The sequence below is a fragment of the Oryx dammah genome, unplaced genomic scaffold (genome assembly GCF_014754425.2).
Source record: "Oryx dammah isolate SB20612 unplaced genomic scaffold, SCBI_Odam_1.1 HiC_scaffold_9, whole genome shotgun sequence".
NCBI classification, from domain to species: domain Eukaryota; kingdom Metazoa; phylum Chordata; class Mammalia; order Artiodactyla; family Bovidae; genus Oryx; species Oryx dammah.
This window is the reverse complement of record NW_024070193.1, coordinates 45746991-45763374: the sequence shown is the minus strand read 5'-3', so window position 1 is coordinate 45763374 and position 16384 is coordinate 45746991. Positions and strand designations below refer to the sequence as shown.

At 48.3% G+C, this 16384-nt stretch overlaps 1 protein-coding gene across 10 annotated transcripts in view; it reads left to right on the top strand.

Moving 5' to 3' along the window:
- TRAK1 (trafficking kinesin protein 1) overlaps nt 1–14691 on the top strand; it is a 156300-nt gene extending 141609 nt beyond the window's left edge. For 4 of the 10 annotated variants that reach the window (XM_040246060.1, XM_040246055.1, XM_040246059.1 and 1 more), the window contains 3 exons: nt 1024–1365; nt 8707–8809; nt 11830–14691. In XM_040246060.1, the coding sequence (XP_040101994.1) occupies nt 1024–1365; nt 8707–8809; nt 11830–12628 (1244 nt within the window). In that variant the 3' untranslated portion in view covers nt 12629–14691. Of the gene's footprint in view, nt 1–1023; nt 5528–8706; nt 8810–9601; nt 9693–11829 lie in introns of those variants that run through there. The other 6 variants (XM_040246058.1, XM_040246062.1, XM_040246056.1 and 3 more) reach the window with 4 other exon arrangements.
- Nucleotides 14692–16384: the final 1693 nt, after the last annotated feature.

Genomic DNA, 16384 nt, shown 5'->3' with positions numbered 1-16384 from the left:
GATAGAATGCCCAGCCTCATGGGCCGGGCACCCCCAATACCAGACCCATGTGAGGGGTAATAATGTCCTAAGGGGGAAAGAGTTGCTCTGGCAGGTGGGTTGGGCAGAATCGTGGCACAGAGCAACGTGCTAAAGGATCTGAGACGTTCTTCAGTACCTATGCTTCTTAGCCCAGGCTTCCTAAGAAGGCTTGGTCTTGGAATACCTCTCTCTGTGAGTAGCTGGTACACCCTCCAGGTCCTGAGGGACGCGCTCTGGTGTTATTACAGACCTTACACTGCGTCATCTGAGTCCCAGGGTCTGGTGTCATTGACGAGATTGGCTCCTCTGCTTCAGACCTCTGGGTGGACTTACATGTTCTTAAATCACATCTCTTTAAGCCAGTTCCCACTCCCCAAACCTGCAGCCTGTCAGGGTTGCTGGCAGCATACAGGAAACTTAGGTAAAGGAGGTGACGGCCATGCCCACCATTTATCCGTGTGCTATGATCATTTGTTTTTGCTTTTCTCTTGTTGTGGGTGCCTAGAATTGGTTTGACATCATCTAATTCTGTTTCTGCTGTCTTCCCTATTCCCAGCATTGTGTGCTTGGCATAGAATCCACATATCCACCCCTGCCCCCTACCCCTCTTTCTGTGCTTGTCTTGCTTATTTTTTCCTCTTCTATGTCTAAAGTGATTCTGTGTTGAATTTGGGGGTTGACATCAGTTGCTTAAAATAAAGAGTTTGTCACCCAACATCCTTGACACATAGTATGATGTTGATTTTACTTTGTTAAAAAAATGGATTTTTGCCCTGAGATTGGTTCTTCTTCTGGGCATGGAAGGGGGTTGGCGCCTGACACACAGCAGGAGGGGGCCAAGGCAATTCCATGGGTGTCCCTCCCTGAGTCCACCTGCGGCGCCCAGGGCCCGGGGGCTCGCACTCCGTGCTGGAGGGTGGTGAAGAGCCATCAGTTTAGACTCCCATCCTAACCCTCTCTTCTCCCTGTCACCCCCTTCCCCCTGCCCTTTCTCCTTGCAAGGTTCTGCCACTCTTCACCACTGGCAGCAGTTGGCCCAGCCTCACCTCGGGGGCATTCTGGACCCCCGGCCTGGTGTGGTCACCAAGGGCTTCAGGACACTGGATGTTGACCTGGACGAAGTGTACTGCCTTAACGACTTTGAAGAAGACGACACAGGTGACCACATTTCCCTCCCAGGCCTAGCTACCTCCACGCCAGTTCAGCACCCAGAGACCTCAGGTGAGAGGTCCCGAGCACGTGTGACTGTCTCAGGCAGCAGAAGTTACCCAAGCCGGCCTCAGGCTTTCCCAGAGGAGATGCAGGAGCCGCCAGCGGCCGAGGAGGAGGAGGAGGAGGGGTCTGGTGAGGGCACCGCCATCAGTCCTGTAAACCTGGCACCTCTACCTGAGGCAGAGTTCCAGGCCATTCTCACTTCCGTTCCGAGCACCATCCGTAGTGGCTCTCTGTCTGTAGCTTCTGCTCGTCTGTGTGGGTGATGATGAAAGCATTCCCATCATGGGGTTCCGTTTTTTAATAGAGTCTGATGCCTCCTTTTGTAACAAATGGGTGCGGCTCCTTGCCCATCTTGGAGGTGCATGGCCCAGCAGGCTCTTGAAGGGGAGCAGGAAAGGCTGCTAAAAAAGGAGTGGATTATTGCCCTGTCATTCCCCCCCTAATCCTGAGCATCAGCTCCCCATTGCTGTTCTGGGTTGCTTCCCACATCTAAGGGGCAGCTTCTCGAGTTCCCTGATGACCTGCAAACTGAGCTGAGCTGGGCAATTTTAGGGGAAATTTTGAGTGCTGGAATGTTCAGAAGGTTAATGAGAGAATGTGTTACCTGCATGATACATTAAAACTGGAAGAAGCCCAGAAAGTGTTCAGGATTTCAGACAGCACTTCAGAGATCAGCCTGTTCATTCCCTAACTGTAGTGAAGATATGTGTGTTTTCGTTCCAATTTATACATGTGTTCAAAGTGGATTTTTAAAAAGTGCTTTAGCAATTCTCCTTAATCCAGCAAAGCGGATCCATCCTAAGAGGATGTTAGTAAGCTTTTTTAGAGAGGGAATTCTAGATGAATCTGGAAAAGAGCCCTGCCTGATCTCTGTGTTCTCCCCGCCCACTCCCTCTCCCTCAACATTAAAGTTATGACCATGAGTTTGCAGAATTACACATCCTAGGGGTCACTGGGATGCAAAGCTTTGTGCTCGGGGCCCTGGGATCACAGGATCACATGGGTTACTATTTACCCAGACTTCCTGGACCTCCTCATTTCTTGGGCTGAGGGGGAGAGACCCAGACAAAAAGGAATTAACCCACTGTCATCATCCTAATGACATTTCGAAGTCACCAGGTTTCAGAAGAGCACATTCATCTTTGTGACTGACAATTTTCATTCATGGAAGGTACAACATTCCACATATAGTCCAGAGCAGGTGAGAGCTGAGGTTCATGGTGGTGTCTCCCATCCCCTGGGTAAGTTCACACCCCTGTGGCCAAAAATTTTTTTAATTTTTTTTCCTTTGACATAAACTTTAGGTATCATCAAGTAAAAAAGATTGTTTAACACCTAGGTTTATTTTTATTTTTTAGCCATTAAGTTACCAGATTAAGCTTGCAATGGAATGAAAATGTTTATTATTTAGGATCTTCTCACAAAGAGGAAACCAGCGTAGGTATTGTTACCTCCTTTTGTCATCAGCATTGGTGCCCTTCTGGAAGGCAGACAGTGGTGCAGGAGACACTGTGTCTGCTGATTTTGTGACTGAAGCAGCAGGCATTGTGTCAAATGTGGTGACCCTTCCCTGCAGCCTGACAGTTGAAATAGAAGTGAATGCTGTGAGTTTAAAGAAGCACCGTTAGGTTCATCTTTGAAAAATTGTAGAGAAGGAATAAAGCTTATCAAGTCAGCTAAGAATATCCCTCTGAGGACAGCGAGGGCAAGGGGACCAGGTGTGAGGAGCTAAGTCCTGACCACTTTCCTAACCACACACAAAGGCATATCTGTTGCTGCTTCCCTCCTTCCTCAAACCTGGAACAAATCCAACCCAACAACTCTTGAGAAGAGCACACAAACCTCCAGTGGAAACTATAGAGGGATCCCATTGGAAGTGTGCGGCCAAAATGAATTAGATTGCTGCAGGGAATTTAGAGAAGGTCTGATCATCTAGACAAGGGTTCTCCTGAGATTGTTTTCTGAGTAAGGTGTGTCAAAAGTTCTGTGTCGGAGGGAAAGGCATGGCTAATGATTTGGCTCTTTTTCCTCTGTGGGGAATTATGGGACCATTTTGATTCTTGGAACGTAAGAAGCACATCACTCGATGTAAATCATCCCAGGGGCCCTGAGTGACATTATGCACAGAATCGTGGAGTCATGGGCAGACAGATAAGCTTCCATGGGGAGGCCTGGGGCATCCTCTATCTTGGGATTTGTACTCAGGCTGGCCTGTTCTCTGCCTTGGTCTCCCCTTTCCTGTTGCCAAACAGCACAATTCCAGGAGCTGCCATCTCCCTGGGAAGACTTAGTAGGGAGAACCTTTGAAGACAGAATGTGATGAACCTTTCTTTTCTAACAACTGGTATTATGGGAGGAAATTGGGAAAACTTGTATATTAGGCAGTTTTGTCTAGAGCCTGCTCTCTCATGGAGAAAACATTTTGAGTGCTGAAAAATATTTATTAATATATTTTAATGTATTATTGTATCATTATTTGATTTTTATAATCCCATGTTTTTAAAAAGGATGAATCCTTGTTATATTTGTAAATAATTTAGATGATTAAAATGGATTATGATAAACAACTTTTAGATTATTAGTTTTACTTTATTTCAGTAACATATTTTGTTTTAATTCATAAAGTGTACTTTTATCAGAAATAATCTCATACTGTCAGTGTTTCGAATTTTAGGTATTTATGTGTAGCGAAGAGCCTGCATGTGGTAAAGGTTAAATATTATAGAGTATAAAATCACACAGTTAGGTCAGCAGATGGTAGTTTGGATGGACAGTCCAATTGAATTACCTGGATGCCTTGATTCTTAAAGGGAAGACAGAGGCGGAATTAAAGCAACATGGAAGAAAGTAAAGGTCAGCTTATTTAATACTCATACACATGGAGACCATTTCCAGTGGGAGAAATGTCCTAAAACAGACTCCTACACATCATGGCAGCCTCCTTGGCAGTGGTTCTGCAGTAGAGCTCTATTATCTTTGGGGCTGAGGTCCTAAAGTTAGAGTTGAAAGTAAACGCCTCATTTGGTCAAAAGGACCCTTGGAAATCCCTGAAGGTGCAGGTCTTCAGCCCCTCCGAAGCAAAAGCCAAGAGCCAGCTTCCTTTGTAGCCTTCTTATTTGTGACGCAGGCACAGGCTCTGCTCAGGCGAGTTCCTTGAAGGGAGGGGAGCAGCTGAAAGAAGCAGACGGTTAAGGAACTGGGTGTCCCTCCAGCCTCCTCTGGGGCCGGGCTGGTGTGAACAAAGCCTCCAGTGGGCATTCTCTCACCCTTGGCAGTCTCACTGGGGAAGCAGGACCCAGAGGGCCTTGTGAGGGAACGCTGGCCATGGGGACCTGAAGAATCTGAAAGGGAAAGTCTGGTACATTCAGTTCACAGACCACTGGGTCTGGGAACGTTCCTGCTTGTCTCTGCCTGGAGAGCTGAGGGAGTTCCCACTCAGATGGCCGGACTTTTCAACCTTGCCCTGGTGTGTAGCAGTTAGAGGAGTTTGGTCATGGTGGACAGAACCAGGATCTGCTCGCACCCCTGTGTTAGGAGATGTTAAGGAAGTCCTGTGCTCTTGCATCAAAGTGTATACTACACCACAGCAAAACAGGCCAGTGTAGCCTGAAGTGGAAAAATGAATGAAGAATTGCTTTATTGACTTGTCGTCTCAAACAGCATGGAGTCAACCCTACTTAAAATTGCCAGAATAAGCCTGCTTTCTGGAAGTGCTTTCTCTAGGAACCTCATCTCTGAAAACCACGGAGGAGTGCTCTAGTGCTGGGAGGGGCCCCCATGTGGACTGCTGAGTGCATATTTGCACTCAGCCTTTTCTAAAGTGAAGGGCCCTTGAGGGAGCACGTGGTTGGGAACCGAGTTTCAGGTTTGCTGTCCAGTTGTACCACCTAGCGATGCCCTGGAGAAGTGCACCTTTGAACTGGCTCCAGGAGAACCAGCTGGATGAGCTTGGGCCAACTTAGCCAGGCCAGCTCCCCACACATGTCGGTGGTTGCCACAGGACAAACAAGAAGGCAAGAGGGCACAGGATCCAGCTCTGTTGGCATTTTAAAGACTCCAAAGAGATTTTTACATTTGCACTTTTGACTTTTTTTCCAAAAAGTCACTTTATATCTCCTGCAGATACCCCAGAAGCCACTTGAAAGAATTTCTGGTTCTGTCTGCCACTCCATGAGATCATTCCTCTGTTAAGTCACTCTTTAGATAAAACAGAGAGTAGACAATGTGGTACGGTGGCTCAACTAAACTTTTCATTTGTTTAAGTTTTGCAGGAACCAAAAGTTGTACAGAAGCCAGAATAAGATCTTGTGATGTGGTTTTCAGTCTCTGTGCTAGAAACCTTCCCGGAACCGATGGGCTGAATGTCTACACTGGGGACTCCTGGGTCTTTCAAACTGTAGATGGGGGCTGTGTAGAAGAAATGCATAAGAAGCAGAGAAAAAGAGTTACAGGCCCATGTTAAGCCTGGTACTAAGGGCTTTCAAATATCATGTTGTAACACTGTGTAGTTTAAAATCACTTTTATCTTTTTTTTAAAAAAAAGAATAAAAAAAAAAAAAGAAAAGATAAAAAGCGGTTCTGCTCTATCTGAAACTGCCTTTGTTTCCCTACTCCTCAGAGAAAAACACCTGTTAAAGCTACATTAGTCCCAAACAGCATTTATGTTAATGATGAAACACAGGGCAAACAAAAGTTGATGGAGTTTTTCCCACATGGATTCATCACAGAACTTTTTTCCCCCAGAAAAATTCATGCAGAGACAATCTTGAATAATCAAGGATTAACTAAGTGTAAAAGTTCCCTTTGATAGATTAGGATTTTGTATCAGTTTCAGAACCTGGAGGAGGAAGAACAAATAAAAATAATAAAGGATTAGGGGCTTGGGGGAGGAGAGGGGGAAAAATGCAAGTTCATTCCTAAATAAAATACTTGATGAAAGTATTTGTCAGTGTTTGTACTTCTAGCTCACAACACTGCGGTCCTCCAATCAGACTGAGAAAAAGAAGGAGGATTTAAGTAGGAAGTCAGAGCATTAAATCCAGGAAACCCTGTCCTTGGAGGCCTCATGTGAACAGCACAAGGTGAACTCACAGCACCTAAGGCAAGGCTTTGGGGTGCAATAGGGCCTGGGCCCTCTCCCTGAGCCCCTGCTCCCTGCCCTGAAGACTCTGTTAGCGCCTCCTGCTTTGGGAATATGCTCTCTCCTGTACATAGAACTGTAGGAATCAGCCCCTAACTGCTCTGTGGCGACTCACTCTCTCTGTGTTGTGTCCCAAGGAAGGGAGACGCTGCAGCGGCCCGGCGGGCAGTGGTGACTCAGAGAGCTGGCGGGTCCAGGCGTCCCAGTGGTATTGCAGAGGGGCTGAACCTCTGGCTTTGGCACTTTCGATTCTTATTGATTTACCTCAGTCTTCTCAAGCTGTCCATTGCTTCGGGGGAATGATGACCTCTGAATTTTAGCAGCCTTTTCCTATTCCCAAAACCCATTTGCATAAGATGGGTTTTGCTTCTGCTGATGCAACGGTGTCTAAAATATCCATCTCACACTAGCTGTTGCGATTGAAGATCCAATACGTAATGGGGTGGAGGAGGAGGTGAATGTGTGTGACCTTTTGATTTGATATTCTGGCCATGCGTTTAAATGGAGTATGCTTCTAAGTTTAAATCCAGCCTCGCTTTTGTTTGATTTTTTTAAAAATGTTCTCTCTCTTATAACTGTTCTGTCCTAATTACTTCTACTTACTGCATTTTTTTCCCCTCCCTCCCAAATAACCCATCATGCCTGTTATTTGGGATGCTTTTCTCAGGTTTTCTGTTGCTTTTGTTTCTAGACTTTATTGCAATTAGAGACTCGTGATTGTTTGGTTGCCTTTTCTTCATAGCTTCTTCTGTTTTTGTTTTGCTCACAGTCATTTCTCAGTTATCTGAGTTCCTAAACCATTACTTTTTTGATTGAGAAGCAAAGATGCATAAATGCTATTTTTACATGTGTTTCCCACACCCCTCCTGCTTTGCCTGGAGCTCCTTGAGGCTGAGAGTTTGCTCTTATGGCTGTGGTGCTGGCTGCCATGCCAGGGGCTACCGGAGCCTTCCTTGACACACAGAGACAACTTGGACCACAGCCATCAGGGCAAACCAGTCTTGCACAGCTCCTGAGTCACTGCCACCATTTTTGTGCTTTGGCTTTGTCCTGCCTGCCTTCAATTTGCGTGTCTCCAATATTTTTTTTATTTCATCTAGTTTCTTGTTTTTCCTTTTCTTTTTTAAAGACACAGTCACCTGTGTGTGGATCTGTAGGTCTGGGGCACCGATCTCTTCTGGTTTGATTTCCTTTTTGTCAAATCCAAGAGAAAACTTGCCATAAAGAGCTAGAAGATTCTAGTTCCAGACTTTTGAATCTTCAGCGTGCTCATGGCCTCCAATATCCTAATCATTTTTCTCCCAGGAGGTCTCTGGGGGCTGAGAGGCTGCAGGGGTGGAGTTGGGGGAAAGGGGGGGATGATCCTAGACCTCACCATGCATGCTATTGGGAGCAACATCTTTTTTTTCCTTTTATTTTTTCCTTTTACATTTGAGTTATGAATGAGGATGACCTCTACAATCATGATGTCTCCTGTAGACGCTATTCCTACTTCTCACCTGCGGTTTTCTGATGCATGGTCCTAAAGCTTCTGTGATTTACTTTGCTCCGGATCCTAGTCTTCAGCTGCCTTAACAACTCTTTGGAGCTTTCAAAGGAAATAAGTTGAGGACAACGTACTCATTTTCATCAGAAACCAGCCATCCTAGAAATGGCAAGAAAGCAGCTCAGGGGCACTGGTGCTGCTCATAGTGCTGTGTACCAGCCCAGCCCTGGCAGAGAGTCTGGGCCCTGGGACTCTTGCCAGCAGTGTTGTTGCTGAGGCAGCTGAGGCCCCATCTCCCTCCCTGCCGACCACAGATAGGCAGTAGTGGAGCCAGCTTCCTCGAGCCCCTTTTTGTGTAAACTGAAAAGGGAGCCCATGAGCCTTGCCCTGTTTCTAGGTGCAAGTGCCCCTCCCTGCTCTGCACCTCTCCCCTCCCCTTGGCAGAGCTTGGCACCTATCTGCCAATGAAAAGAAAAGTAAAGCAACAAAAGAAGGAAGCCGGGTCAAATCTCTGAGGAGGGAACCCAAATTTACCCCCAAAGGCCCTTTGGCCCTGCAAACTGGATCCACTACTGGCCAAAGAACGCTGATGAGAAACCCTGTCTGGATTGGGTTGGAAGCTGGAATTCGATGCTCTGCACGCCAGTGCTCAAAAGTGTGGTTGTTTTTGAGGGACCACCTTCGACCCAGAACATTTGCGTTTCACCTTCCTCGCCCAGATCCAATTTACAAGGTAGCTCATCGCTTCTTGCATCTGTCGAGGGCCATGCGGGACTCTGACTTTTCTCGTGGGTGTACTTGGATGCAAGGACTATATTTTGTTCCTCCCCTCCCCCCAATTTAGCCCACCACCCTGGGAAGTGCATGTCACAGACCAACTCCACCTTCACCTTCACCACCTGTCGCATCCTGCATCCTTCAGACGAGCTCACGCGGGTCACACCAAGGTAAGGGACCCAGCCGCGGGGTGGGCAGGGTGGGCAGGGTGGGGTGAGATGGGAACACTCCCTGAGAGACTTAATGTCAAGGAAAGCTGAAGTAGAAAGAGGGTTGTTCAAAACCAACTCCAGCCAGTGGAAGCATCTCTCACCTGTTCAAGTCCCATCTGTTTTTTCAAATCAAGACCTCTATTGATTCATATCCAGCACAGAATAGAGAGACCTGGACCCACTTTAAGTTGCCTTCTTCTTGGCCATTAAAGATTCTTAGGCCCTGCCTCAACCAGCTGAAGTTCAGGGCACTACCGCAGGCTCTAAGGCCAAGTCTGTTGGCTTTTTGCCCCTAAATTTGCCAGTAGAACATGTTCTTTCACAAAATGGAGTTACTGACCCCTGTGGTAGCCTTTATGCCTCTGGAAATGGCCCCAGGAACCATGCATGCATCACAGCCACACTGTAACAACCGAAATGATGAAACTTGAACAGAACCACACACTTGGTGTGGTCCATTTCCCTTGGGTGCCTCCAAGAAGTTGGCACCACCTGACGAGAGGACTTGTATGGCCTTGGCGGGGTCGGGGGAAGGGTCTGCTTGACTGGATTTCAGGCCTCCCAGAGCTTCTGGTGAAAGGGAAAACGGTCTCCCACAACATGGTGGTGTGACCCCCCTCAGCCATTTTCTCTGTGGTGCGAGGTGCCAGGGTGAGTGGAAAGTATCTCACAGGAGGGAGGCGAATTGGGCCAGCTCAGAGGGAGCAGCCACCCCAAGGAGCACCTTCAACTATGAATAATTCTCCACAGGTCATGTGAGGAGGACGACGAAGCAGCCCCAGGCCCTGTTGAGCTGAGAGCAGATGTAGGGCAGAGAGTGAGCCCACGGGCAAGGCAGGGGGTGAGCACACCGCCAGCAGGGCCTGCCTGTCAGGGCCCTGTGAAGGAGCTGTGTGAGCACGTGTGGCCGCCACTAACCCGCAACGTGGGCGTGGATGTGTCTCTGTGGTTGTGCCTGGCTAATTCGGCCTTGACAGCAGATACCCCTAACCTGTCTAAACACCCCAGTCAAGCCAAGTGTCAACACTAATACAGGTCTAACCAAAGTTCTTACCGGAAGGGGATCTCTAAATTTTAGCTTGTCTCCATCTCCCTTCCTGCCTCTGGAGAACCTGGCTTCCCCATCCCCCAGCTTTATGTTTGAAGAGATTGTGTTGAAAAGCAATGGACAGAGCTTCCCCTTGGGAGAGGCTGGTGCCCTGGCACTCTTCTGATGGTAGTTGTAGGACTCAACACTGCACCTCAGCCTTCTTCTCTAAGTCCTTATGGCCTCATCAGGGATGAAAAAGCCCGAGAAGTAAGTAGCAGGAGAAGGCTTTTTGCCTGAGTTTGAAAGAATGGCAGCCTGAAATAAAAATGGAAAATCTCTCTAGAAGTGATTCTGTGACCAAGTACAGATTTTTTTCACCCTCAATTGCTTGTAGATCAGTTTTGTAGAAATCCACCTGTCCCTTTTGAAGATCCACCTTTTAAGCTTCAGGATCTGCTGTGGTTTCTAATCCCGTGTTCCTCTGAGTGCTCCCCACCGACCAGCATCATCCCCACTCCCAAGCTTGTGTGAGACGGGCCTATTCTGGGTTCCTCACCGTGTATAGACCGACCAGCGGTGAGGTCACCTGAGTGTGGAGCCAAATGAGGTCGCAGGTTGTACTTGGCTTTTGACCTGTCCTCCCACAGGAGGGGTCCCTGCTCCACTCGTTCTGGGGGTCTGCCCCAGAGCCTGTCCCCTTCCTCCCCTTTCCCTAAGTTGGTGCTTTGTCCAAGGTATGTGGCCCGTCCCTTGCCAGGCTGGGCAGAGGGGGCTCTATCCCCCGGTTCCTGGGGACCACCCAGCGGCCTGTTCCCAGGGGCACTCGAAGCCCCTGCTGTATCCTTAGGTAGGTGCCAGGGCAGGTCTTATGAGACCGTCAGGAGGGATGTTTCTGTGCCCCTCAGTTGCTCATCCAGCAACAGCTTAGGGCCTCCGTGCCTGGGGTCGGGGGCTGCCTCACTCCATCCCTGTAGCAGTTGTGAGAAGAGGGACTCTTCTGGTTTCCAGGCAGACAGCAATGCATTTCCCACAGCTGCCTTCTTGTTATACTTTCTGCCCTGACTCTCCTGACTGCTGAATCCCAGCTTCTACCATACAGTGGGCCCTCAGCCATATATAAGTGGACAGAGGGATCTCTCCACTTTCCTATAGTAACCAGGTTTCACCACCCAGTGGGCCTTTTTCTAGGTGGCTCTTTAGGTGAAGGTCTGATGACACATGGCATAGCTCCATCTGTTCCCCTCTCTCCACTCATCAAGCACCCATGGGAAGAGTACTGAAGGGCTGCAGGGTGCAGAGGAAACAGTGCTGTAGTGGGAGTCAGGAGCCTGGGATCTGCTGCTGACTTGATGTGCAGCTTCCAGCCTCAGTCTCCCTGTTACCCGGGGCCCCTCTACCAAGGTGTCCCACCTGCTTCAGCCACACCCAGAATCAACTCTCATGTGCCAGAGCCCTGGTTAACATCTTAACTCAAGGAAATGGGTACTGGGAAGGAGTGCAGGAATTTGAGGAAATTGGTAGAGACAGAACACCTCTCTGCTGCAGGGCTTCCTTTCTTATCTTTGGGGTCACTCAGACTTGGGTTCGAATCCAGGATCTTCCACTGAGTAGCTGAGTGTGACGTTGAGTAAGTCACCCAATCTGAGCCTAATTTCCTTACTTGCAAAGGCAACAGTTGTACTCACCCTCTAGGGCTGAGAGAAGGGAATCACGTGCAGCTTCCTGTTGATGTAAACCAGCACCCCCAACCCTGATTCAGAGACTCCACGGCCTCTACAGATGAGAGGGAGGATCAGACATGAAAAGAGGCATCCAGGGAGCCTGGGTTGGAGGAGTCCCCTCAGTATGTCCCAGGCTGCCCTTCATCCCTTCAGGAGGCTGGCCCAGACCCTTTCCTTAGTTCTCCTGGGCATTTTCTGATCAATGACCTGTTGTGTTTTCTTATCAGCCTTAACTCGGTCCCAACTCCGGCTTGTGGCAGCGCCAGCCACTTGAAATCCACACCAGTGGCCACGCCATGCACTCCCCGGAGACTGAGCCTGGCCGAATCCTTCACTAACGTCCGTGAGTCCACGACCACCATGAGCACGTCCCTGGGGCTGGTGTGGCTGCTGAAGGAGCGGGGCATTTCTGCGGCTGTGTATGACCCCCAGAGCTGGGACAGGGCCGGTCGGGGCACCATCCTGCACTCCTATACCCCCAGGATGGCCGTGATCCCCTCCACACCACCAAACTCACCTATGCAGACGCCCACATCTTCTCCACCTTCCTTCGAGTTCAAGTGCACAAGCCCTCCCTACGACAACTTCCTGGCTTCCAAGCCAGCCAGCTCCATCCTGAGGGAGGTGAGGGAGAAGAAGGCGGTCCGGAGCAGTGAAAGCCAGACTGACGTGTCTGTCTCCAACCTCAACCTCGTGGACAAAGTCAGGAGGTTTGGCGTGGCCAAAGTGGTGAACTCAGGGCGAGCTCATGTCCCCACCTTGACTGAGGACCAGGGACCTCTCCTCTGTGGGCCCCCAGGCCCTGCGCAGGCCCTTGTCCCCAGAGGCCTGGTACCCGAAGGCCTGCCCCTCGGATGCCCCACCGTCACCAGTGCCATCGGTGGGCTCCAGCTCAACAGCGGCATCCGACGGAACCGCAGCTTCCCCACCATGGTGGGGTCCAGCATGCAGATGAAAGCCCCTGTGACGCTCACCTCGGGCATCTTGATGGGTGCTAAGCTCCCCAAACAGACTAGCTTACGGTGAGGCTGGGAAGAGGCCCTTCCCCTAGAGGAGACCAGGCTGGCTCCCGCCTCCCTCTCCTCCCCCTGCCCTGCGCACACTCCCTCTGCCCTCCTCTGTCCATCCCCTCCTGAGCTAGACAAATCAACCTCGTGCCTAATGGGGGCAGAGTGGAGACTCTGTAAAATGTGTACATAGGACTTGGAGACCCGTATCCGCCCTGCCCTTCCTTCAGATCCCGCAGGAAGCGCCCCAGCAGCAACATCACTCTCTTGAGGACCTAGCCTGTGCTGGCGGGCGAGGGCAGGATCAGCCGGGTGTCTTTCCTCCTTCTTTCCTTTGAGAAGCACTGAAACCCCCAAGTGTGTTCTTTCTTATCCCATGGATAGGAAACCAGTGAATTTGTGGCTGCCTGCCAGAGCCATACATCCTGAGCCGTCAGGTGGCACAGCGGTTCTACCACGCCGGCGTCACTGGGCACCTCACCTCTCCCGCCCCGTAAGAGCGTAAGGGGCCTCCGTCCGCAGCCACGTGCCGTTGCCGTAGCTTTCACGATGGAAGAGTTAGTTGTTCTTTCTTTCTGGGGTCCCAGCTTCTTTAAGACCTTCACTGCTCGGCCCCAACGGACGGTTGCTTCTTTTTTTTGACCTGTGACTTTTTCTTATGCCTTCAATGCGAAGTCATCCTTCCATGTTTTGTAATCCACTGTCAGGCCAGATGTCTGACCTGAAAGAGAATGTTTTTACACTCCTGCTGCACCATTTGGCAGCCCCTGTGTGTTCTGTGCGATTTACTTTTTCCGTTTTTGTTTTTTTTTTTTAATATATGCAGGGGACTAATGGTACTAGGTGGGAAGTCGCAGTAAAATGTTCTCTCTATGGTTCTGTGACACCAAAATACAAGTTTCAGACACACCAAGCAGCTAGTGAGATAGCAGCTTATTTCTGGGACCCAGTGTCACAACCAGTTGATAAAGACCAGACCCAATGTGACTTTAACAATAGGACCTTAAGGAAAAGGGATCGGGGGGAAAGTGGTGAATGAAACTTGTCAACAGTGAAAGAGTAGAAACACAGCCAAAGCTAACACCAAACCAGTTCACAGAGAAACAAGGCTTTGGTGGTCCGTTGGTTCTGGTCTTTACTCTAGACCTGACACCCTTGAGCATATTCTCCCATCTGTGGTCTTCTGCTGCAGCCATTCGATACCCACACGTTTTGCCCTCTTGTTTCAGAAGAGTGGTCCTAGAAAAGCCCTTCATGTCCTTGTGCCACTTTCTATCCTTAGGAAAAGGTAGATGTGTTGTGAGAAGAACCATGAACAAACAGGGAGCCTGGTCCCATCCCTGTCATCCACTAAGTTTCAAACTTTTATTTATTATTTGTGTGTGCTATATTTTAAACAAACATTCTGTGTCCTATCCAGCTTGGTCACAATGTGTCTGTGGCTTTCCAGTCCAAGCAGATCATTTATTTATTCTGAGCTGGGGACTGTACATCACGGTGCTCTGTGGCCATTTGTTCCAGATGTTTAGGGAAGGATAACATCTTATGCAAGTAAAATCATCATTTTGCAGCCCCCATTCCCTTCTTCTTCCACCCCCTTGGCAAAAGATGTATCCTTCAATTGAATGAGTGTGAACTTTTGTCCACAGAAGATACTTTGAGAAAGTTCCCAGGAGCAAGCTTCAGTCCCATGATTTCAGACTATTTATTCTCTGACCACGAGGGTGTTGGTTAATTATGTTTTCAACTCTCCTCTCTGTGGTATGTGTGCACTCACTGCACGGAACTTATATCTTTTTATTTGAATGTATTTTAAAGCAGTAGGTAGAATAACAAAGGAATATGAAAACCATGGACGGAATGGACCATTTTATGTATTCAGAGAGAGGAGCCACTCATCATCACAAGGGAAATACCCGTGTAAAATTCAGCAGTTCAGAGGTTGCAGTATTTAGTAGTTAATAAACGATCAACATTGTGCAACCACTACCAAAAAGTGTATTGTAATGCATCCAAAATCAACAATAAAATTTTATTTGCTGATGAATACCAATAAAATAAGTTCAAATGATGGAAACCACACTGTTACTGATTTGTATTTTGTTCTTTTCATTGAGGAGTTGATCTCTGAAAGACATGAGGGATTCAGCTCTTGGGGGAACTTAAATGAAAGACATATTCTTCTGTTGTATCCCACCTTTCTTTTAATGTAATACTTTCCCTTAGATAAACTTCTAGTCAGAGCTGGAAGCACTCTCTCACTTTTTAGGGCTGTATACTACTCTACCGTGGGTATGTGCCCACTGTGAATACATACACACCCCCATGAACTTTAAGTTAATTCTGAACTTTAACTATCACAACACTGAAATGAAAAAATATTGCATATATGTAATTTTCCACATACATGAACTTACCTGTAGGATAAATTCCCAAATAGATGTTGTCAAATTGCCTACCATAGGACTTGGTTGAGATTTAAAAACCAAGGACAGTGGAGGATCACTAGATGGAGAAGAAAATGACAAAAAACTTACTGCCACTTTAATGTGTGGAAGCAGTGAAGTAACCCAAGCAAGCATAGTGTTGGTGATTTCAGTGGCATGGATTTCAATCAAGTGCTATCATTTAGTAGTGCTGTGACCTTGGGTAAGCCACTTTTCTTTGGGTCCATTTTTTTAACCTGTAAATGGGAAATCCCTTAGGTTACTGAGCTGAGGAAATATATTTTGAACATCTATGATGGACCAGACACTGTTCAAGGTAGTGGGGACACGGTGATAAGTGGTCGATTTATCTCATGGAGCATACATACAATCTTTTAACAGGGAAGAGATGACCAAACATGGCATAATAAGGGCTGTACAGAGAATTGAAATAGGCTGATCTGAGGGACTAGGTGGCTGCTTTGGGCAGTCAGGTAAGGCCTGTCCAAGGAGTTGGTATTTGAATCAACCATGTGAGCTCTGGCACAGGAGCATTAGTGCAAAGAGAGCAGCTGCTACCAAGGCTCAAAGGTAGGAACTCATTTGGTGTGTTTGAGGATTAGAGAGCAAGTCTGAGTGTCTGTGTGCCAGTAAGTAAGGGGTGAGTGGTTATGGTAGAGTGTTCATCAGATTGCCCCATGTGATGCCAATGTTTCCCAGCCACTTTGCAGTGGTCAGGGCACAGGATTACTTCTGGCCAGTGGGCTGTGAGCAGAGAAAAGGCCATTCATGATTTTTCCTCTCTTGCTCTAAATTCAAGCATTGAAATGGTAGTGTCACACGTTGGTGGAGCCATCATCATCCTGGGTCTCCAAGGACCCATGAGACCTGCCCTCCCACATTTGACATATGCTCTGAAGGAAAAACCAACTTTCATTGTTAAGCCAGTGAGGTTTTAGGGTGCTTCATTGGAATCCCTGGAGCTAGGGCCCAGGTATATTTCACTAAGCCCTCCAGGTGATCCTGGGGCTCACTAAGCTCTGAGAACCACTGTGCCAGATCAGGCAGAGTTTGATTGGGTGCCCTGCCATGGGAGGGGCCTCTGTCTCAGAGCCTCAGGGAGGCCAGGCAGCTATAGCTATGGCCACCATGCTTGAAGGGGAGAGAGAGCGAATGAGTTAATCTACTGACTGGTGCAGGAAGCCTCTGAGACAAGGTGACCCTGCATCTGGGTTTCCAGGATGAGTAGGATTTGCCAAGCAGGGAAGGCATTTCAAACAGTAAAGGTATGCAGGAGGGATGGGAAAAGGAACCTAGAATGCATACTTCTAAGTAGAAAGGTGAATAGA